At 35.2% G+C, this 24,626-nt stretch overlaps 1 protein-coding gene across 2 annotated transcripts in view; it reads left to right on the top strand.

Annotated features, from left to right (window-relative positions):
• The first annotated feature begins 174 nt into the window (after positions 1-174).
• The window catches only part of cnsta (consortin, connexin sorting protein a), a 29,955-nt gene continuing 5,503 nt past the window's right edge, over positions 175-24,626 (top strand). Inside the window, exons 1-9 of one of the 2 annotated variants that reach the window (XM_055173290.2) lie at positions 175-325; positions 5,433-5,850; positions 6,212-6,339; positions 12,107-12,137; positions 12,582-12,668; positions 12,758-12,866; positions 14,652-14,673; positions 14,771-14,864; positions 19,225-19,820. In XM_055173290.2, coding sequence (XP_055029265.2) covers positions 5,511-5,850; positions 6,212-6,339; positions 12,107-12,137; positions 12,582-12,668; positions 12,758-12,866; positions 14,652-14,673; positions 14,771-14,864; positions 19,225-19,820 — 1,407 coding nt within the window. In that variant the 5' untranslated portion in view covers positions 175-325; positions 5,433-5,510. The remainder of the gene's footprint in view (positions 326-5,432; positions 5,851-6,211; positions 6,340-12,106; positions 12,138-12,581; positions 12,669-12,757; positions 12,867-14,651; positions 14,674-14,770; positions 14,865-19,224; positions 19,821-24,626) is intronic. The other variant, XM_055173291.2, reaches the window with a different exon arrangement.

Genomic DNA, 24,626 nt, shown 5'->3' on the forward strand with positions numbered 1-24,626 from the left:
CATTGACAAGGTGCAATCGGGGAGGAAGGATAATGGATATTAATGAGGCCACATTTGCGTAAGGTTACACAGCAACACATCCAATACACCGTTACTATTAATAAATTTAATTAACATCCGACTTCCCCATCTGCTGCTGAAGTGCCCGGATGATTGGCAGGCGGAGCTGCGCAGCTCGCCGAAGTACCCGGATGAGAGGCAGGAAGACCTGCGCAGATGTGCAGCAGTACAAACCCGCATCTAGTACCGACAGCTCAGAGCGCAGCTGTGCGTCTGCGGTGTATTAACCCTCGATTCGACTTGAAACCATCTGCCTGGTCGATCCGTGAGTAGTGATTATTTATTTATTTACAGTAATATTTATAAACCAAAGTAACAGCGCGCGAGGATCAAAATAAAACGCGCGGCTCGTGGAATAAGACTTGATGTACTCAAGATGCTATGCATGTTAGCACACGAATCAATGACAGGTCCATCTTTAACATATATAGGTATGCACATCCACACCATCAGTACCTAAATTGATAAACCATGTATTTTTTAGCAGCTTTGAGATTTGTTGTTTGCATTTGCATTAAATTGATGTTGCATCACGTGTGTACGTCTTTCGTTACCATGATGGACGGTTGTATTATATAATATTAGCATCTGTTTTATCACGTTTTATGTTATTAGCTATATTTAGTCTCTTTGTTATAAGTGTTGAAGAAGTGATTGTGTATCACACTGGAAAATAACGTTTTTTAGTGAATGAGGAAGTTTAAGCATCATTTCAGAGAAATTTGCATGTGTCAGTGTGTTCATAAATCCTTATTCTTAGTAATACATGAGAATATGAAAAGGGAAGTGAAAGATTCAGACGTATTTAAAAGTACTTTACTTTTCACACATTTTCTCTGTTGTGGTTGGATGTTTTGTCAACACGGACACCATCACATACAGGCAAACAGAAAGCATACTGAGGTTTAGTTCAAGCATGAGCCATTATGTCACTGTACGTACAGTTTTGCTTATATGTATGAGTGTCGATATCTTTCTGTGTGCTGTGTACAAGGATAAAGATCAATGTTTTGGCGTTAAAGTATTCAGGCTATTTGGCAGCATCATTTTGAAGTATTGACACTTTAGAGGTTACAACTTCTCTCAAAGGTCAAATATTTACAGTTTAGTTTCTGTAGCCTGCACTGTTTTTAAAGTCATTTATTGTAACATGTACAAGAATACTGTCATGAAAAATGGTCAAAAATGTCCCAAGGGGCACCATTTAGGTACGAGCATGTATACATTTGGTACCTGTGAGGTACCAATATGCACTTTCTGGTACCATATAAACTCTGGTACACAGCTAGGAAACATTTTTGCCTTTTTTTTTCTGACAGTGTACAAATTACAATGCATACTTTCTCAAAGCAATAGACATCACAAAACTCATAATAAAGCCAATACATCATGCACAGAAATTGTAAGAATATATAAGATAAAATTGCTATACAATGAGACCATTAAGTGACAAGTGGAAAAGTAAAATTAGTGTTAACGTTCAGCCAACTGGGGGCTTTGCTAGTTGGGCTGGGCATAGTTTGTTTTTACAAGTAGGTTGGAAAGACTTTGTGTTGCCCATCACTCATCTCAGTGCATCCTTATGGGCCGTACACACCAAATGCGCAAGTAGATTACATACAAAGTCGATGCAAACTCGCGCGGGGCGATGCGAATTGGGTAGTGCGATTGAGGGAAAACGTGCTATTCCCCTCAGCCACGTCTTTGCGCAAGCGAAAAATTCGTATGACATAAAGTTAAATCCCGCCTGTAAACTACAGCGAGGAACGCGATGCTTCGCATTTGGTGTGTACGCATGCAGTGTAGGATGAATTATTTATTTTGTATTACTTATTTGGATGATTCTCACGAAATCAAGACTTAGAAGGTGTCCAGCATCAGAATTTTTAAAAAGCCCTTGAAGACATTTTTTTGGCACATATAAGGTTAAGGTCTGAACTTACTATAACCATTATTTTTAGAGGATTTAAAAGTATTTCCTTTAGAATTATTTACATTTTTTTTAGATTATCATTATCAAAAATGATCATTACCGCAACATGATATTACAATAAATATATTCATTTACAAACTCAAAAAACTAAAAAGTTGTCTATGACAAACACAATTTCAACTTTTATCTAGAGAGAAAAAATAAGAACTGCTTACCTGGTAGCCATCTTGAGTGTCACAGTCAATTATGTCCCTTCCAACATTTTTTTTTTTAAATTGAGGGTTTAAATAATGATTGAAAATTGTTGCGGAAGATGAGAACATTTTTCTTGGACACATTTATATTCCTTATTATTGTCTCTACATTTACCAATGATCACCAAATACCACATGTTTCTTTACTGTAAATGTTTATAGTATAACATGCACTGAAACTTTTTATTTTTTTAGATTTTTTTAATTATAAATATTGTCAAAGAACCCAAATCCAGTCATGGACACATTGCGGTAATGAAACTTTTCCCCTTAAATGTAGAAAAAACAACAAAATTGGTTTGTATGATGTCATTTGAAATCATGTGCAAAATAGTAAGTGAAGAGATGTTTGTAACTGTATGCTTCTTATTTTTATACTCTTACTTTGCATTTACTTTTTTATCAAAATGTTTCATGACACCTCATAAGTCTAATTTCGCGCGAATCACCCATATGTAAGTCAAGTGTGTAACAGTAAAATAAATGTAGCTCCACGTGTGTGTAGCTGCTCCAGTCAGGCTTGTTTTTCAGGATAAATACAGTGAACTTGTCTTTCTCATTCACCTTTCAGGCTTTAACGTTTTTCATTCGAGTTAACAAGAGTGCTGCTGTCTTTCATTATAAATGAGTATTCTTGTAAAGGTTAAAGGAACATAGTTTAAATCAAATCTCCACTTGCTATACCATGACCAACCTCATGTTATTGTGGGCCTGCCTATTATTCTTAGCATGAACTATTTACACCAAACAAAATGTTTTATTGGCTCTTGGCATCTGTTATATAAACAGATATTTCTACAGTGGTCAACCCACCTCAGTTTTTATTACTAGTTTGAACATAATAGTCCAGTAATGACAGGTATTTGATGTACTTTGTATTATTTCATAAAGTTGTAAACAACCACTAGAAGAGTTGGCACAAATGACCCAGATGAAGCAGTACTGAGAGGTTTCTCTGGGCCATTCTCAGTGATGAATGACGTTTTTAAATGACTGTAAATCTCATGAGGCCATATTACAGTTAGGTTAGGATCTGCTCTAAATGGGATCCAAATTAAAATCACAGTAGTTATCAAACAGGTCAGATAGGATTTTGAGTTAGGAAGATGTTTCTGTAACATACATATATGGCATAAACATTAAAAATATAAGCTGTTAAGCTATATAGTGGATTATTTGAGATGTGACTGACAACAGAGATTTTTTTCAAATTGGGAAACATTAAGCTGCTTTAAGAATTGCCTTTAGTGCACTCGATGAACTGTAAGCATCATAGTTTTCATTCATTCTTTCTGCCATCCTATAATCCCCAAAGCAAACAGTCGGGTCGCTGTAAGATCTGTAAGATAATGTATAATATTGCATAAGCTGTGTCATGAGACCTTATGTAGATGAGCATGAAGCACTTTCTTCAATAACAACCCAACAGGGACCATCATGGAAAATCTCCATGGTGTGTGAATTCACTATTCAGGGAAACCAAACAATCAGTGGGACATTAAGGAATGAGTGGGAGACGGATGAAAATATAGAGAGTTGTTTATTTAGGAAAAAGCAGTTTTGGCTTTATTTTATTTTTCCAAACTAAAGTACAAAGGAGGGCAAAAGTTTATGCTTGTATGTAAAGGCTATTTATAAATGAATGTTTTTATACAGTTTTTTAAACATTGTGTGTTATTCATTTACCAGCACTCACTCGCATTGTTTTGCTTGTTGTTTTTATTTGGTCATGAGTCATGACCAACATTTTTGCAGAGCACAAATGGTTTGTGTTTTTTTGTGATATTGTGTGTTAACAGGTTCAGTTTATTTTCGTAAATCCTTTCAAAATCCCCTTTACAATAAATCAACGCAAAACCTTTTCAGACGACATCATACCATGCTTAACCTTTTTAGCTAAATGAAAACATTGGTAAAAACATCGGAGTCGTGTAGCAACAATATGATACAAAATGACAATCAAACAAAAAAGCTTTTCAGTGGATTATGGGTAAACTAGGCAGGCTTTCAAACAAACAATAAACAAACAAACAAAACAGAAAAAAACTTTTATCCTAAATATGGGTATTTTTCTTTAAAAAAAAATACAACAAAAGCTGAAATAATTGCATTTTTGTGAAGGAATTTTGTTAGAAATCAGATTCCAAACGATTGGGTGATTCTCACGAAAACTTGGTTTTAAAAATGTCAAGCATGAAAATGTAAAAATTGCTGACAAGCAAAAAGCATTCTGACAAGACAATATTTCAAATTAACTGTAAAAAAATGATCTTACCTGGTAGCCATCTTGAAGTAACTGGTCCATGTGCTTGGTCACTCAAAATCAAACTTTATTAAAATTCTGTATGTGTGCTTAAACTGTTCTCAAAAAGTGTTGCAGAGGATGAGAACATCAGGCATGGACACATAATTTTCCTAATTTTTCTTCATTATTATTATACATGAATATTCAGTAAATATTTTTTCTGTCATCTAAAGTAGTCTAGCAAAACATCCATTTATTTTTTTTCTTAATATTTTTGTGTTAATTTGATTAAATTACAACATAACGCATGTTCAAACACAGCCGGACACATTGCGGTAATGAGAATTTCAGCAGAAAATGAGATAAAATTTACAATTATAAATTCTTATGTTGAAATCACACATTGTGCAAGGTAGAACTCAGTATTGTGTTAATTCTGATGCTTTTTAATGTTACTATATTACACATTTTAAAGCTAAAATCATTAGTGCCGTGGTGTTTCAATGGTTTCGTGAGAATCACCCGATTATCAAAACATACAGAGTTTCAAAAAAAAAGTTTTTTTTATAAATTGGGTAATCTAGTGGATAATCTCGGTATTACAGATTAACATAAAACCTCATCAGGAACATATTTTTTATGCAAATGTTTTCTCTTAATTGACGAGATAACTCGTCAATGGCGGGGAAAGAGTTCATTTTTCTCCAGAAAAGGTTACCGCTTTATAGACCAGAGTAACTTGTAGTAAAAACCAACCTCATCGTCCTTCTAAACATAACTGCTTGATGCTTTTGCTTTCTTGATTGTTTGTATTTATTGCTCTGTTGAATAACTTTCTTTACGAAGTGACATCGCCATCTACTGGACTTGCATGCATAATACAGCTTTGTGGTTATTTAGTCTCTTAGTTTTCATGACTTTCAACATTTCATTCCTCCAGCAGCAGCTGAGCAGAAGCATCATTGAGTGGCCTGTAGGGGTTCAAGTGGATCTTCATGCTCTGGGTCAGCTGTACCTCATGGATGACGGACAGTGGCAGAGCGACGGCCCAGTGAGGCGAGGAGGAGGAGTATCCGACCCAGATTTCCTAAATGACTCCGAGTCAAGCACCAGCCCGGACGAGAACCAGAACCGCTTGGTCGAGGAGGCAGAGGAAGTCGAACAAGGTCCCCGGGGAGGGCAGAGGATCCTCCGACATGACCATATAAATAATAACGCAGATGATGAAGATTATGATGGTTCCAAGTTGGATGAGGAGGATAATGAAGATGAGGGGGTGGATAGTCACAGTGGAGCGTATTCTCCAGAGCTGGACGGACACATCCGAGATTCACCGACTCCCAGCCCTAGTCCCACAGGTAACAAACATCCTCAATGTGAAAAAACAGATACACCCATAAGACCACAATCTGAAAAACAGTGTATATAATGCTCTCGTAGGTCATGTGGTCTACTTCAAAGCTTACGCTTCCCAGATTACAATCGGCTACAAGCCTTTTAAAGAAGTTGGCAAAGTCATGGATCACATTCTGGAAGTTGTTATAATGTGTAATACACTAACTTGATTCTTGAATAAATGGTTGTGTTGAGTCACGTTGTTGTGCATTAGCAGATTGTGTGTTGATTGTGTGGTCGTCTTTTTTTAATTATGGCTTTAAATGTGTCTCATCCAATCAGATTTTGGATTTGGAAGTATTAGGATTATGTTTGTCTTTTCAGTTTCAGAGAGTCTTGTCAGCCCTGTAGGGACACCACACAATGAGGTTGCTTCACCTCATGGCTTCATTCGCTCCCTGGCTGTGTCGCTGGAGGGAGATAACCCACTTCTGCCACAGTGTCTCCACCAGGTATAACCTCCCCTGTCTCCTGTGTACTATACTCTCTCTCGTGATTCACACACGGACACACACGATAACTGTAGGCTATTTTAAAGATCTTATTTTAAAAAGTCTCAGTAAAGCCATTGGATGGACTGCTGAGCACACGATGCATCTATTATCTCTGTGTTTTAACAGTTATGAACTTTCCATTACGGAGCGAGGATTCCTATGAGAGGATGCTTCAAGTGCATTAATTCTGCACCCAGGAAGCACATAAACGTAGCGTGTATATGATTTAGGCGCATCAATTCTGCACCCGGGATGTGCATAAAAGGTCCGGTCAAGCACATAATTCCCAAAATAAACATCTGCTTTTTTACTGTGACAGTTTTGCGCAATTACGGAAAATATATGTAGCATACTTGTTTGATCAGACGGACCTATTAAATGTGCTCCTAAACACTGCCATGATTAATAATTACTAATGTTCTTGTAACTTGTAAATCATTTTAAAGTAACATTATTTCCAGACTATAAGTCGCTCTGGAGTATAAGTCACATTAGTCAAAAATGCGTCATGAAGACGAAAAAACATATATAAGTTGCAGTGGACTATAAGTCGGTTTTATTTAGAAAATTATTTCACAAAATCCAAGCCGAAAAACAGATATTTAATCTGGAAAGAAGCACACAGAACAGCGGGCTGAATAGATGTCTGTACATGTTAACATAACATTAATGCTGCGTTTACACCAACTGCGGTAAAGGCGTGAAGCACGAGTGATTTCAGTTTTGCGTTTGACGCGAATTGCCGGCTGACACCCGAGTTGAAGATTTGAACTTTGGCGGAATTTTGCGCCGCGTTAACCAATCAGGAGCCTGCTTGCTGCTGTGGCGGCAGCCCCGTCCGGAGTCACTCATTCAACCTGAAGGAACTCTTAATATTGTCTGTAAGCAGCACTGATCTATATAAATGACTGGACTGCGCATGACGTCACAACTGTGAAGCCACCGCGCCGCCATGTTGGTATACCCAAACGTTCCATTAAATCAATGGACGCGATCACATTTTAATGATAAAACATCACTTTACTAGTCTTCGTTTTTATATCTGAAGTTACCCTGTACATTATTACAGCACAAACGTCCTAAGCATGTACATAGTTATTTACTGAAAGTTGTACATTTTAGTTTTTAATCAGTTTTTATACATTTATCTTCATTACAGTATCAGATCAGCAGACAGCATATTTAGTATTAATGACAAACGTGCTCATTCTGAAATCTAAATAAATGATCATACTTTGCACCGTATGTGCATGCAATAATTTGCTGGTTTTATGTTATCTAAACTTACAAGTTACCTAAACTTATTAAGAGAAATAACGCTGACCGTGTAGCTGAATGTCAAAAAAAAAACTTTATTTATACCCGTGTCATTAACAGAACGCAGCAGACACACTCACCTTAACGGTTTTTTTATAAATCCATTTTCCTGCCCGATTAAAACATAAACATTGCAAATAACACCAGAATTAACAGTTAATTTACGTACACATATCCTAAAAATAATCTTGCGTGACTGATACGCTGTAAAGCAGGTGAATTTAAAACATGATTTTGAATGGAAGTCAATGACACCGTCTGGCGGTTGGGTATACCAAGATGGCGGCTCGAACTCTGCGCTGGCTTCACCTCACGCTGTTACATTAAGCGTTCTATGCGCATATAGATCAGTGGTAAGCAGTCACCGGGAGCTATACGACATAAGTTCTCATTTCTATAGAGACAGGAATAAAAAGGACCTCGATTGGACGAGTGTCAGTAGCTGCGTTTACATGGACATTTGTAATCCGTTTAAATGATCAATCTGAATAAAAATGCTCCATGTAAACACCTCAATCGGACTAAAAAGTGCCAATCTGATTAAAAATCTAATCCGCTTGTTATGGGTGGTTTATACCTTTTTTATTACACGGCTCTCTGGAATGCTTGATTCTGATTAGTCAGTTGAGACATTTGCAGGTTCGTTCTTTTCAAATAATAACCGCTCCAAAGTAATAACGCATAGCCGGTGCTACTTGTATGTTTTAAATCCCTCCGCGCCAACAAAGATTACTGTTTGGCGCCATCTTGTGACAAACATTGGACAACCACAATTAAGAATGGAAAATTTTGACAGGACGGGAGTGTGGAGCATATGCATACGTGCAATGACGTAGAATTAATCAATGATGTAGTGACGCAAATAACTCGAGTTTGTTTTGTTGAAGGAAGTCACAAGAAGTGATTGTCTTGTTAATCTTGTTCCTATTATCCTTCCAATTCCCCATAAAGTGATACAAGACAGCGTTGTCCGGTCAGTCCAAGCTTTATTCTCTGATCCACAAACGCGTGTGTTTGGACTCGCTCTCGCGAACGGTCTCTGCAGCACTGCGTGAAGTAAAATACGCTTTTTGGGCATACGTGAATGGGTGTTTTTGCTGCTGCTTTATAATCAGAGGCACAAAGCAAATCTTAAAACAGCGTGAAACTATATTTGTGCAATGTGCGCATGTCAAATGATCAAATCTGATGTAAATCTTGTGTCATATAAACACGCACATCAATCCGATCACATTATTAAGTGTTCATGTAAACGCTATGATAGGATTTATTAATCGGAAGGATTTTAATCCGATGGAGGCTAAATGTGTCCATGTAAACGTAGCTAGTGAGATCTGGCAACCTGGTAAGTTGTAATACACATTTCACTTTTGAGTCACGTGACATTTATCTACCCTCGCCGTTTATTTTCCCCCTATAGTAAGGTTACCAAATACAAACCGGTAACTCTCTCGATAAATGCACAATCAACATCAGTCATCTTGCAAACAAGACAACCGCATAGCACTTGCCCCTCCCACAAGAAGCGGATTTTGCCTCTAACGCGTGTCTAATGCTTGCTTTTTCGCGCGTCTAGAGCGAAGAGGACCAGCCAAATTATGAAAAAGTGCGACTTATAGTCCTGAAATACGGTATTGGTTTTTAAATTTAAAATTGTACTAGATGTAGCAGAAAGCACTATACACATTTAACATTGTGTGTGTGTGCGTGAAAATTTACACTAAATTTTACAAAAAATACACAGCATCGGATCGATCAAGTATCAGCCGATACTCAGAATTCTGGTATTGGAAATGGAAAAGTGGTATTCCTATATATATATATATATATATATATATATATATGTATAATATTAATCCAGGTAAATCTGTATGGAAGTTTATTTCTGGCAATTTAAAATAAATTCATTAAATGAGAAAAAAATGAAAGTTAAAACCAGATTTACCATTTAATTAAAGAAAACTGTACGCAAAAGTGTGCCAGAAAGAGACATGGCATGGATGGGGCGATACAGGTGACACAGAATTTGTACAGATGTGAGAAGTTTCTCCAAACAGTTGCTAGAATTTTTGTTATTTTTTTAATCAGGGGTCTAAAAGTTACTTAATCTAGCAATAAAGTCAGCAACACTGCATCAGACACTCTGTTATGTGCAAGTAAACCCCACCCACTGATTAACATAGAATTTGCATACAAGTTACTTTTGAAAATGAAAACCATAAAATGAAAAGTGACATTTTAAATTTTAATTAGATTTTTGTCAATATCATCACTTACATTATCACATTGAAAATGAAATAATTTGGCACATATTTTGCACACAGTTTTCTTTATTTCTAATTAATCTGGTTTTAATTTTCAGTTTTTATAATTAATTTATTTGAAATCGGCAGAGAAAAACTTCCAAAACACTGTGTTTGTTTTAAAACTTGGTTTTTAATAGTGTCGTCAGAGTCTGTCTGTCTTGCTCTCGCTCTCGCTCTCGCTCTCTCTCTCAACTCAACTCCAGTAATTGTGGTGTTAAATTTGGTTTGGAAAATGCATTACCGTGTTTACTGTGGGCTTGTTTTCTCCAAGCAGATGGTGAAAACCACTTATTAACTTTGTCTTGACTCTTTCACTAACTAGTACTATTCAGAACACAAGCTGAATTCACCTGTACTCTTAGCATTGTTAAATATGCTGTTGTTGGTATGTTGATGTTATTGTTGGTATGAGCCGACTGCATTCTGCAAATCCACAATAGCATGAAAGAAGAAACGACATGGTCATGCTCTGTTAAAGGTTTATTTGAGCTTGACCTTATTCAGCGTGTTTTACAAGAAGCTTGTACGTGTTACAGACTTAGCTTGATTTTGGTTTTGAATTTAAGATGCTTAAAAAAACACTCAACATCATTAATATAAAATGTGGTTATATGGTTGAATAATAGATGCAAGGGAGAAAGGCCAGTCACAATTCACTGCAAAAACAGATGAAGTAAAAAATACCTATAGGAGAGGAGTTCAGTATGCAAATATTATAATTATTTAATACTTTTTAAGTCTTCTTTTTTAGAGTAAAACTAAATTTGAGTAGAAGGAGGGAGAAAGGTTTCTAATGTCATGCACTGTAAAAATGCTACAAAAAGGTCACTGTAAAAAATTAGCTTTAGACGTTTGCCAGTAACTTACTGTAGATTTAAATTGATGTTATTTACTGGGAACAGTTTGTTCAAAGTTAAATGAACATTAAACATTAACAAGTCTATATCTTTACAAAATAAAACTATAAAATAACAGCCTCATTCAAAGCATTCTGGGAACAAGAAATACTCATTAACCTTTTTCAGGTTTTTTTTAGATTTTAGCTCCCAGAATGCTTTGCATGAGGCTGTTTTTGTAGTTTTGTTCTTTGGAGATGGAGACTTGTTTATGTTTATTGTTCATTTAACTTTGTTAAATATACAGTAAGTTACTGGCAAACAGCTGCCAGTAATACTGTAATTTCTACAGAAATGTTTTACAGTGATAGATTTATGCTGAAGCGAGAAAATGGTTGTGAAAATAAAGGTCAGAAGGTTTTACTGCCGCACACTAGGTGAGACGTCTCTTATGTTGTATTACGTTGACTCCGAATGACGCTGTAGTGATGTTTTATTTGCCTGGGGCGCTTTTAAATACTATAAACTTAACAAGACATCTGAAGATTGCTGACGTCAAGTGTTTTACTCGATGACACCTGAAATGACAATCATGAGTCAGCTTCTTGGAGAAAGGTTTAGTATAATAACTGCGGTCTAACCAGAATTAACTTGTTCATCAGGTAGTACTCGTTTGTAAAATTACAGTAAGTTTTGTAAGCAGCATGATTCAGTGATTTTTATAATCTATAAGTGTAATTCGGGGTTATATGTTTTATATTTTTGTGTTTTTAATCAAGAAAAACATATACAGCGTATTATATAAGATTACTGATTGTTGAGTAAACAATGAATAAAGAATAATAGGAACACAATGCTAATAATAGGAATAACAATGTTGTTTAATAATGTTATTATTATTATTATAATTTATTCCACGGGTCTGTTGAATGCTGTATTCTGATTGGTTGAGAAATGTTCCACGGGTATGCATTATTTTTCTATAACTGCACACCTAACTTGTCAATTGTCTTTAAATTGGGCACCAAAGCAATGTTTGTGGTGACCGTGGAATAAGCGGAATAATTGACTCCGGTCCTTTGAATTATTTTAAAATAATGCACACCCGCGTCGTGTCGCATTACCATCTTGGGTGTGCATAATTTTTTTATAATTCAATGGCCTGTCGTCAATTATTCCTTACGTAAAGTGTTGCCTTATATTCTTCTTTAATGATGTTTCTCATTGTGTGAGTCAATGCATAATAAAATTCAAACTCTCTTTCAGATTGCCGAGTCATTTATCCGTGAGGAAGATTGTATCCTGAACAATGTTTGTTAAGTTTTATATATATATGTGTGTGTGTGCATAATATATGTCTATGTACAGTGCTTACATTTATTAGACCACCACCCAATGTAAGTAAAGGAAAGAGTCCACATTAAAACACTTTATGATGCCGGATGATCTTTGAGATGAATTTCTGAATAAATTTAAGCACTGTACTGTATTGTATTTATAAAGTGATTCTAGTGTTTAATGTTTGTTTCATAACAGTTCTTCTTTTACACCTCACTGAATCCCGGTTGTTTTTATATTTCTGGACATGTCTGGTGTCGGTTATCCTGTAATTCTGTTAAATCCTGTGCATTAATGCATAACATTTCACTCTATAACACTCTATAATGCAAGTCGAGTGAAGTGCATCGGTGATTTGAGATTTTCCATTTCCATCATTTTCCCTAACCTGAGTCTTTCCCAGACGAGAGAGCGGTCCGGTTCATACAGTTAGAAAGACTTTATCACGAACGCTTGCTGTCCAACCTTGCCGCCCTCCAAGAGCAGTGGGGTAAGTGCGTTGTTTATATTATGTGAAGTTTCAAGCTTTTGTACGTATTTTTAAGTGTTTTATGTCAATGGCAATACTTGTTTGATCAGAGAGTCGATTGAGTTTGATCGGCAGATGTCAGGACAGTAAAGAAAACAGAAGTGACCTGGATGCTGAACACCTGGAGAGACTGCGACACATCTGCAGGACACACAGGCAGTGAGTACACACTACACACACACACGCAGCTGAAATATGCTGAGCGACAATATAAATTGAATGCGATTGCATCATCAGAAACGGAGATGTTTTGATCCGCTAATGAAGTTAGAGAATTTGATTCAGCTGTTGATATTGATCTGAATCATTTATCTAAGTCACAGATGGTATTAATGCATTATGCAAGCATATAGGATATGACGTCAATAACTGGTTTTGGTGTTAGAAAGGTCATTGACAAAAAATGACAATAATATTAATAATTTCTGAGTATACTGTGCTTTTTAGGGTTGTTAAAAATATGTCTGCTATTTGGAATCAAGTTAAATAAAGGCCTAAATTTTTGTTAAAAAACTTGTAAAGTAAATTATCATTAGAAATGTTGGCTTAGCAAAAAACTGACATATGTTAAGATTAATGGGACACGCAACTTTTCTTGAAAATAGGCTCATTTTTCAGCTCCCCTAGCGTTAAACATTTGATTTTTACCGTGTTGAAATACATTCAGCCGATCTCCGAGTCTGGCGGTACCACTTTTAGCATAGTTTACCATAATCCATGGAATCTGATTAGACCATTAGCATTGTGCTAAAGAATAACTAAAGAGTTTCGATATTTTTCCTACTTAAAACTTGACATGGCAATATTAGTAATAAAATAAATAAAATAAAAGCTAAACATTAAACTAAAATTAATTAAAAAGTAAAAACCTAAAAATAAAAGTTAATTCAAAATAAAATAAAAGCTCATAGCAAAGTTGTTAAACATTAAACTAAAATGAATGAAAAAGTAAAAATGTAAAAATAAAAGCTAATTTAAACTAAAAGCTCATAACAAACTTTTTAAATATTAAACTAAAATGAATGAAAAAGGAAAAATGTAAAAATAAAAGCTAATTCAAAATCAAATAAAAGCTCATGACAAAGTTGTTAAACATTAAATTAAAATGAATGAAAGATTAAAAACATAAAAATAAAAGCAAATTCAAAATAAAAAAATAAAATAAAAGCTCATAGCAAAGTTGTTAAACATTAAAATAAAATGAATGAAAAATAAAAGCTAATCCAAAATATTAGTACAACTCAAATAAAGTTAAATAAACTATGTAAATAAATAAAACTAAAATTACAATTTTTTGTCCATGTTTATAAAAAAGAAAAAAAAAAATTTTCTTTTTTCAATTTTTTTTTCAATTTTGTGTTTACTTCCCCAAAGAAATATTTGGTTTAAAATCTTCATAAAAATTCGATGTGAAGTACACTGTTTTCTTTCTGCAAGCATTTTGCAATGTCTTGTCCCCATCACATGTTATAATACAGTCTGTCCACTTCCAAGGTGTCATGTGTGGTGTAAAATATGTTAGCAGCTCTGTAATTGGAGTACAAGTAAATGTTTAACCTTTCGAGCCACTGGACAATTTAAAAGCGTGTTAAAGCTGCGTGTTTTTGTCCCAGACACTTTCACCGCGCGGCCACACACCTGAGCCTCCCTCCTAAATTTAGCCCTTCTGTGTCTCATTTCTGCTCTCTGGCTGCAGTTTGGAGTCCTGTGATGATTTAAACATATGGCCGTTGCTGTGCTTTTAGCAATTCGAGACAAGCTCTAGTGTTTCGGTATGGGAAGTGTGCCACGCTAATATTAGATTCCCGTTGAGCGCCCTTAGATTTGCGTCCCTCTTCTACGAGCTGCGAAAGAGATGGAGAAAGAAGGATATAAAATATAAGGATACTTAAGCGACTTAAGATGGTTTTGACTGATGTTTCATTTTTCTTGTCTTGTTTGCAGACCAGCACACAGCGCTGAGAAGGTAAGAGGTGTCGCAGTTGAGATGTGCATGTCAATGATAAAGCTCATGTTTAAAGATCATAGGGCAAAAGTTTGTGTGTCTGTGTGTGTGTTGGTAGTGTGAGTTGGTGTCCAAAGTTCAGAGGAACAGCGTGATCAGAGAGGACCTGGCTGAAGAAGACATCAACACTCAACAACTTTCATGCAGCTCAGGTGAGGGATTTTTCTCCAATCACAGCTCAGATCACCTGAAACAGATTGTGAAGTACTAGGACGATTGTCATAAAGTAAATTCGATATGAGACTTTATCTGTTTTATATGTTTGGTTTCTGATACTGTATCCTTATGTAGGGAAACTTAAATTCAGGTTTTTTTTTTTTTTTGAATACTAAAGATTACAGAATCATCTTGTTTGTCTTTTACTCTCAAATTTATTTTAAACATGTAGACAGCTCTAAATGTAAGTTTAAGTAATTAGAGATATTAAATATAAAATGGTTTACTCCTTATTGTATGCAATTTTTTGGTACACATTATTTTCACATCTTTGTAACATTTTTTTTGAAATGTAGTAAATAAAATGTGCACTTTCCAAGGTTAGCAGTAGAATAATGACACAGATTTTTTACTAAATATCAGAAATTCACAATACATAAGTAAAACAGGTTGCGAATACTGTTTCATGTTATTGAATAGTATAGAAAACTTGTCGCATTTGTCTCAGTGAATGTCACTTAAAGGTGCATTGTGTAACTTTTCGAAAGGATCTCTTGGCAGAAATGCAATATGATATACATAACTATATTATCAGTGGTGTATAAACGCCTTACAAAATCAACTGTATTGTTTTTATTACCTTAGAATGAGCCGCTTTTATATACATACACAGCGGGTCCCCTTACATGAAAGTCGCCCTAAACGGACAAACTGACATATAGAGCGTGTTTTGTCACTACGTTGTTTTAGATGATGATGTTTATGTCCTGTGGCGGCTACCGTAGCTTCACTATAACCTCATTTTGGTCCCAGAATTGTTTGTAAAATTGGCAGACAGGCTTCTGTGTGAACGCAAAAACGTCCCGTTAATGTTCTGGGATTGCTTCTGGAAAGAGGACCTAGTAAGATTGCCGTAACATACACAGAAAGAATAATGTGTAAACAAGACGCCGAAACAATGCCGTTAGGGGCGTGACGTACTGAGGACGCGCGTGAATATAGGTAACCAAGGGGACTATTTTCGGACACTGCGTAATATCATTGCGCTTGCTGCAGCCATGTTACGGCAGCAAAGTCCTTGATTATTACGCCAGAATGAGACTATAGTCCTAGCCATATCGGCCTGGAAAATCGCAACTTTTAGTTTTCCGTCGGTGTTGGTACACGATGTAATTACAGAAGAGTTTTAAATAGAAAAAATAGAAAAACTCTTTGGTTATTTTTTAGCGCGATGCTAATGGTCTAATCAGATTCAATGGATTATGCTAAGCTATGCTAAAAGTGGTAGCGCCAGACCCAGAGATCGGCTGAATGGATTCCAAAATGGTAAAAATTAAAAGTTTAACTCTAGGGGAGCTGGAAAATGAGCCTATTTTTTTTTAAAAAGTGGAGTGTCTCTTTAAATGTAATGTAAATATATATTTGGAAATCTGGAATCTGAGGGTGCAAAATAATCAAAATATTGAGAAAATCACCTTTAAAGTTGTCCAAATGATGTCCTTAGCAACACGTATTACTAATGCTAAATATTTTTTATATTTACGGTAGGAAATTTACAAAATATCTTCATGAATCATGATCTTTACTTAATATCCTAATGATAATTCTAACATATTCTATGTAATGTTGGCTATTGCTACAAATTTAACCATGCAACTTATAACTTATAACTTAGGTTTTGTGGTCCAGTGTCACATTGGTATCGGTAGATGTCATTCTAAGTAATCGTATATCGTCACATATCCGATTACAAACATTAATTCGCCACATGCAGACGAGGCAACCCCTTCATTTAAAACACATCGATAGACAGTTAAAGTTCCCTCCTGTAGCTCTAACACATGTCTTATTGATGAGACGTCTCTTTCTCAATGGCTCCAGCAGCTGATGGGGTCCGTTACCTGAACACTGTGTTACTCGCATTGAGTTTCCTGACCCTGTTTCACTTTTACACAACAGGCACGGCAGCACCACACGCACACATTTTGTCACTCTTACAGCACCCCGTGCCCAGCCACCTGCTCTACAGTATGGTGCTTGTCTCTCTGCTCGGCTGTTACTCCGGCAGCATCGGCTGTGCCTCCGGCAGCAGGTGCACCTGGCTGTGGGTCATTAAAGGGATACTCCAGCCAAATATCAAAATTACCCCATGATTTACATATGAGATACGTATGTCCATCATCTTTCAAACAAACATATTTTGAGTTATTTTAGTAACTCTCCTTACTCCTTAAGCTTTATAACGGTAGAAAACCGGGATCAGGGAACAACTTCTGACTTTAAACCCCTACTGCGGGTAATCGCTGCGATTTTGTTAAATACTTTGAAAAATGTTTTGAAAAATATCCAAAATTCATGAGCGTTGGTTGCCATAGGTACGTTGTGCAGTGACACTTGTGAATCGCGTGAGTCCAAGATAGCGTCACTACTATCTCTGCATAGCAAGATATAGCATTCTGCATTTACTACAGAAAAAGTATTTTTTCTCGCAATTCCCAAGTCTTTGCTTACTCAGATGTCAATCACAGATTATTCAGGAGCTTTAACGCCTTCTCGCATATGGCCTTTCTCAGCAAAAAGTGTCCTAGAAATTCTAAGTCAATATATTGTTTTATGTGAATGAGTAGGTAGAATGATTTTCACATCGTTTTAAAGAAAAAACTCTAGACTACAAGATTCTGTTTTTAAAAGTCTTGTGAAAAAATGATTTTATTATGGGTTTTGTGGACTTATATCAGTTAGTGCCGATTATGCTTAATAAACTGATAACACATGGGGTCATGTAAACACGTAAAACGGTTTTCTTTTATCAGAGAAAGCCCATAAATAGTGTAAGCAAAAAAACGATTGCCACAGGTAGTTTTCTATAATAAGCAGATTTTTGATAGTTATCCGCTTATTCTGTGCATGTAAACGCACTTGTTGACTTAAATATTTAGCTTTTTTAAAAACCACGCATAAACTAAAATATCTCTTAAAAATACAAAAATGTACATACATGTTGCTCACATAATATTGTAGCTCAGTTTGTGCTGAACATATTGTTACGAGACTTTTGCCATTATTATGTTTTTAAGCAACTGAAAAAAGCACAAATGTCAGTGCAGGTCAAAACTGCTCAAGGATGCAAAATCAGCCAAGACCCCTGAAGGGTTAAAGTCCAAAGTTGTTCCCTGTTTTCTAGCGCAATAAGCTTAAAAGCAAGGACATTTACTAAAATAACTCCAAATGTGGTCTGAAAGATGATGGACATATGTGGGTCAGTGACAAAAATGGTTTTTCAAGAAATTCAAAAATCTTTTTAAAAAACTTGTTTTAAAAGCACGCATCAGGTTTATTTCAATGCACATAGTGTATTTATGTTAATTTCATGCAATAAAACAATTATATTTGCACAATTTTTATGAAAGTTAAGACTGAATGGACCTGAAAATGTCAAATGGTGTAACCGCCAATTGCGCCAAAGAATGAGAAATATTAAATATTTTTTCCACCTTGATGGCATGTAAGCGTAATCATAAAAAAATAAAAATCTTTGGCAAATGATGTAAAAAAAAATCATATTACACTAAACTAGATGATTTTATTTTATTCCACATTTTTATGAATATATATTTATATTTTCATTTAAAAAAAATACTAGTTACACCAATTGACACAGACTGGTTACACCACACTGACATTTTTGCAATTATCCCCCAATTATTCTTTCAAAATGAAATAAAATCAGAAATTTTAAACTTGGTCCTCAAAAAAGAAAATGTATCCAAGTAATCTGCAAATTTATTTTGACATTTTAACCCTTTTACATTTAATTAAACCATACGGACACAAAATAATTAACGTCACGTCATTGACCCATGTATCCCGGATAAGGGCCAGACCGTATTCGGCACAGAACCGCATGTGCATCATTCATCTCTTTCTCTGGGAGTCAATGAGCTGTTTTTACAGAACAGGTCTCAGAACAGTGCTCGGTGTGTTTATGAACATTGAGTCTTGCAATATTGATCGGCAGGGATCCGTTCAGCAGGGATGTGACGTATCGATAGTGATTGATCGCCTGCCATTGATCTGTTTTGTTGGGTAGTAAGATGTTTGGCTGGCATACTAGCTACTATTATTTGTATAGCACTGAATTTTCTGTATGAATGATTACTGCGTACTGTTCGTTTCAGCTATTACATATGCATAAATGTGCAGTTTACAACCAGAGAAGACCAGGACGTACAATACGAATGTGCTTTGCATAAAAACGCCTGCCAAATGCATTAACATAAATGTAAATTTGATTCTGTTCTAAACATAACCTTTGATAATATAATAATCCTCTTCCTGTTTCTCTCTCTAAAACAGGAAAGGTTATGGAAGAGCACAGTACATTTGATATACTCGCCCAGCCTGACGATAGTAGCAGCACTGCCCTACAACCTCAGCACAGTGAACAGCACCATGACCCCTCCCCCTCATTAGCCACGCCCCTCTCCTCCTCAGCATTGACGGACAGCTCCTCCTCTTCTGCCTGTGAGGAGGCAAGCTTAGACGAGGACAGCAGAAGCGTGGCAGCTTCTCACGGGGATGCAACACCACACCCCGAGAATCTCCCGTCTGAGTCGCCTATGGATGACCCTCAGCCAGGGGACGTCAAGGCCCAGCAGCCCCAAACGGACACCGGTGGGCCTGAAGCGGTGACGGAGTGGACGGGAGACGCTGTGGACACGTGGCAGGACATGAAGGAGACAGACACTCGCTCTAAGCTGGATGGTGTAGGAGAGGAAGAGGTGGTGGTTGAAAAGGCAGAGGTTTTGAAGCAAGAGGAGACGGGAGATGATCAGGACGTTTCTGAGAATGCTCCAGAGTTTGATTTGGAGGATGGACATGGGGTGGAGACGCTGGACGTTATAAGCGTGTCCACGCTGGACGACATGGCTAAACGCATACAGGTGGAAGAGGTGGGTAATAGATATATTGAATATCTTTTCGGTTTATTTGTTTTTTAGGTGAGTGATGTCATAGTGACATCATCTTGCATGGGAAACCCTGAACAGCAACACTAAACTCTTTGATTTAAAGCAACAGTCTGCATAAAAATTATTCATGCTTATGTTGTTTCAACCACGTTTTTTTATTATTATTTAATATCTGGTGAATGCAGTCATCATTCGGATGCAGCCGCAATCTCAGTGATATCATAGTGGATGACATGACACCTGAAGTCATCTGGCATTGACGCTGGCTTTGTTTTCGAAATATTTGCAAATGCAGTCCCACTATGAACGGCTCTATGCTTTTGAATGTAGCGCAAATGTCATCACATAGACTTTTTTTAAGTGCATTGGTGTGTAAATTAGATTAAATTTGTTTTAACAAACTTGGCATGTCACAGGCATTAGACCTGGTTGCTTAAACTGCTTAGACTAGTCTTACAAGTTAGTCATCTCATCACTTTTTATATAAATTACAAATTTTTTATCAAAAGGTTGTGATTCAGGACTGTTTGCCGTAAAGCTTTGGTTTTCAAACTGTAAGGCGGGGGGATTGAGATGGTGCCGGGGGTCCCTAGTTTTATGACATTTTTAAAAATGCATTAATTCATCATAAATTCTTTGCAATTAAACCTCAGAAAAATAAGGCTACTAACCAACAGCACTACATTTTATAATTTAATATGTTTGGTTTAATTCAAATTCTAAGTTTTTTGTCACAAATATTCTTATAAATGGATTCTGCCTACAAAGGGGGATGCACGCCGAAAACAACTTAAAGCCTTAAAGAATGATCTTTCCTCTGTATGTCAGATATGAATGATTGTAATTGGCCGCCCCCCGCCTTGTGTAATATCATCATGATGCTTCTGACCTCAATGAGACAATCGACAATAAGATCTGGACCACAGATCTCTGCTCACACAATACAGGCCTTCATGAACCTAGCATCCCCTGCGGCCTGCACAATGTTGTGCTTTGTTTCCAAACATGTGACACTTTGTTCTTAATTTTGAGGAATTGTCCTGTCCTGATACAAAGACTTTTTGAGGATGCTTTTGCAGAGCGATCAGGGCCAAAATAAATGTTGTCCATTACTGATAAAAAATCTGTTTACCTTTTAACAAGCTTACTGCTTTTTTTAAATGCCTTATATTGATATGAATAAATTATATCTATTTTATGGGTAAAAAAAACTACCATGGTGTTTGAGCTAGGGATGCATAACAATTAATTGCTATTAATCTATAGCAGAATAAAAGTTTTTGTTTACATCATATATGTGTGTGAACGGTGTATAATAACTTTGTATAGATAAAAGCACACACGTGCATGTATATATTTAAGAAATGTTTACATGTACATTTGTATTAGTGCTGCCTCACGATTAGTCGCGACTACTCGTTTGCAGAATAAAAGTTTTTGTTAACATAATATATGTGGGTGTACTGTGTATACTAGTTATGTTTATTTAAATACACACACATACATGTATAAGTTTAAGAAAAAACTATATTTATATAATAAATATTTATATATAATATAGATTATATAAATAAATATAAAAGTGTATATACACATGCAATTTTTTTTAATTATATACATGCGTGTGTATGTGTGTATTTATACATAATTATTATACACAATACACCCACATATATTATGTAAACAAAAACTTTTATTCTGCAAACGATTAGTCGCGATTAATCGTGAGGCAGCACTAATTATATTTATGTATATTTATTTATTTATTTATTTTAAAAAATCATAAAATTTACATGCATGTGTGCATATTTATATATACACATAATTATTATACACAGTTCACACGCATATATGTATAAGTTTAAGAAAAAAAACTATATTTATATAATAAATGTTTATATATAATATAGATTATATATAAATATAAAAGTGTATATACACATGCAATTTTTTTATTATATACATGCGTGTGTATGTGTGTATTTATACATAATTATTATACACAATACACCCACATATATTATGTAAACAAAAACTTTTATTCTGCAAATGATTAGTCGCGATTAATCGTGAGGCAGCACTAAGTATATTTATGTATATTTATTTTTATTTATTTATTTATTTTTAAAAATCATAAAATTCTACATGCATGTGTGCATATTTATATATACACAATTATCATACACAGCTCACACGCATATATGATGTAAACAAAAACTTTTATTCTGCTATAGATTAATTGCGATTAATCGTTATGCATCCATAGTTTGAGCGTGTAGGTGAATTTTGTCTGTGAATTTTGTCTTATCTGTCAGCTGTAACACCTGTGCACTTTTGACTTTAAACATATCAGACTTCTCAGTAAGTTTTGTGAACACTAGCATCCAGGAAGTGGCTTCATTTTGAAGGTCTACTGCTGAGTCGGTATTATTGAGATGTACAGACTTCTCTTTTGTGGGTCTGGGTAGTGATGGAGTTCATTTGGTTTGCTTTTACTGCAAGTATTTGTTGGTTTGTGTGGATGACCACAAATGAACTGAATCCATTACTCTCAGTATTGGTTTTACATCCACCTCACATTTATTAGACTAGATGCTTTTTCTATTAGAGAAGTTTAAAGAGTTCAAATGAATATAATAGGGAGAGTATAATGCAAGTCTAAGTACCATTACACTTTATAAGCAATGAGCAGTGTAGTAAAATGGGCATTTGGTGGTCAAATGAGGTCTGTTGATGTTGTTTTAAGGAATTGAGTTATTGTATATTGCATGGCTTTGTTGTTTTAGAGGTTGTGTTGGAAGCGTGTAGGGAAAAACTTGAGCATTATTTTCAGGCTGTCAAATGAAATCACAAAAATGTGTATATAGATTGATAATGCGCTTGAAACATTTGTTTTCAAGTCAAACATCTTCAAATGTGACCCTGGACCACAAAACCAGTCATAAGGGTCTTTGAATTTTTTTGAAATTGAATAAATAAGCTTTCAATTGATGTATGGTTTGGTATGATAGGACAATATTTGGCTACTATTTAAAAATCTGAAATCTGGGGGTGCAAAAAATCATCTTTAATGTTGTCCAAATGAAATCCTTAGCTACACGTATTACTAATGATAAATGCATTTTTTTATATATTTACAGTGGGAAATTTAGTAAATATCTTTATGGGACATGATCTTTACTTAAAGGATTACTTTAAAAATCCCAATAATTTACTCACCCCCATGTCATTCAAGTTGTTTATGTCTTTATTTGTTCAGTCAAGAAGAATTAAGTTTTTTGAGGAAAACATTCCATGTTTTTTCTCATTTTAATAGAGTTTATTGGACCTCAACAGTTTACAGTGTCAATGCAGTTTACAATTGCAGTTTCAACGCAGCTTCAAAGGACTTTAAACGATCCCAACCGAGGCATAAGTCTATTATCTAGGGAAAAGATAATACAAATACAAAATAAACACTTTTAAACCACAACTTGTCGTCTTGCACTAGCCATGTGATGCGCTAGCACGACCTTGCATAATTGCATAAGCACGTGGAAAGGTCACGCTTCACATATGTGAAATGCACATTTGCGGACCATTTTAAAAACTGACACAAAGATATTAATCATACCACATACAACAACATCTGAACGCTTCTCCTCACTTGTAAACACTTTAGCTGTAGTTTTGTATACACCATTGCGCATTACACGGCTAGTGCAAGAAGAGAAGTTGTGGTTTAAAAGTGTTTATTTTGTTTTGTTTTTTTGTCAAAAATGACCATCGTTTTGCTAGATAAGACCCTTATGCCTCGTATGCCTGAAAACTTTTGAGGTCCAATAAAGTCTATAAAATTGAGAAAAATCCTGGAATGTTTTCCTCGAAACACCTGATTCCTTCTCGGCTGAACAAAGGAAGACATGTACATTTAGGATGACATGGGGGTGAGTAAATTATCAGGATTTATTTTTTATAAAAGTGGAGTATTCCTTTAATATCCTAATGATTTTTGGCATTAAAAAATCGATTATTTTGACCCATACAATGTATTTACTGAAAAAAATTATAACAACCCTAATTAAATTAAACATAATTAAAATTTGCTTATTTAATCCATTACAATATCGTTTTTGGTTTTAATAAAAAAAATAGTGGTTTCTAGGTGTATCACATGTGTTTTAAATCAGCTTATGTGAACTTGATTTACTTAAATTGGGATTACACGAATAATTTTTGTTGCATTAAAACAATATTGCAAAAACTGGGTGGGGATTTCCAGTTCCCAGCATGCTTTGCAGTTTGCATGAGACTGAATAACGAGAATAAATATCAAAATAAAGGGTTATTATATGCATCAAAACAATTGATTAAGTTCAACTAAATACATATATGTAAATAAATTCAGATCATTTAATTGCATGCAACCAGTTACACGAAAAAAAAAAGATTCAATTTTCATTTAATTTACTCAATTTATTTTTTGGGGTAAGTGGTTGCAATCAATTTATTTAAGCTACATTTAAACAAAAGCAAAACAAAAAAAAAAAACGTTTGTTTAAATGTAGCTTAAATAAATTTATTGCAACCACTTACCTTAAAAATTGAATGAATCGTTTCTTTCAGTGTACCTTAAAAAAGTTTTTTTTTCAGTGTTGGCTACAAATATACCAGTTTGACATATGATGGTGGTTTTGTGGGCAAGAATCACAAATAAGCTTTCTGGATAAATGAGTCCACACTACAGATTATTCATGCATTTAGTAAAAAATATCCCTTTTTCATATATTACATTTATGCATTTGGTAG

Source organism: Misgurnus anguillicaudatus, chromosome 7, assembly GCF_027580225.2.
Source record: "Misgurnus anguillicaudatus chromosome 7, ASM2758022v2, whole genome shotgun sequence".
In the NCBI taxonomy this organism is placed as follows: domain Eukaryota; kingdom Metazoa; phylum Chordata; class Actinopteri; order Cypriniformes; family Cobitidae; genus Misgurnus; species Misgurnus anguillicaudatus.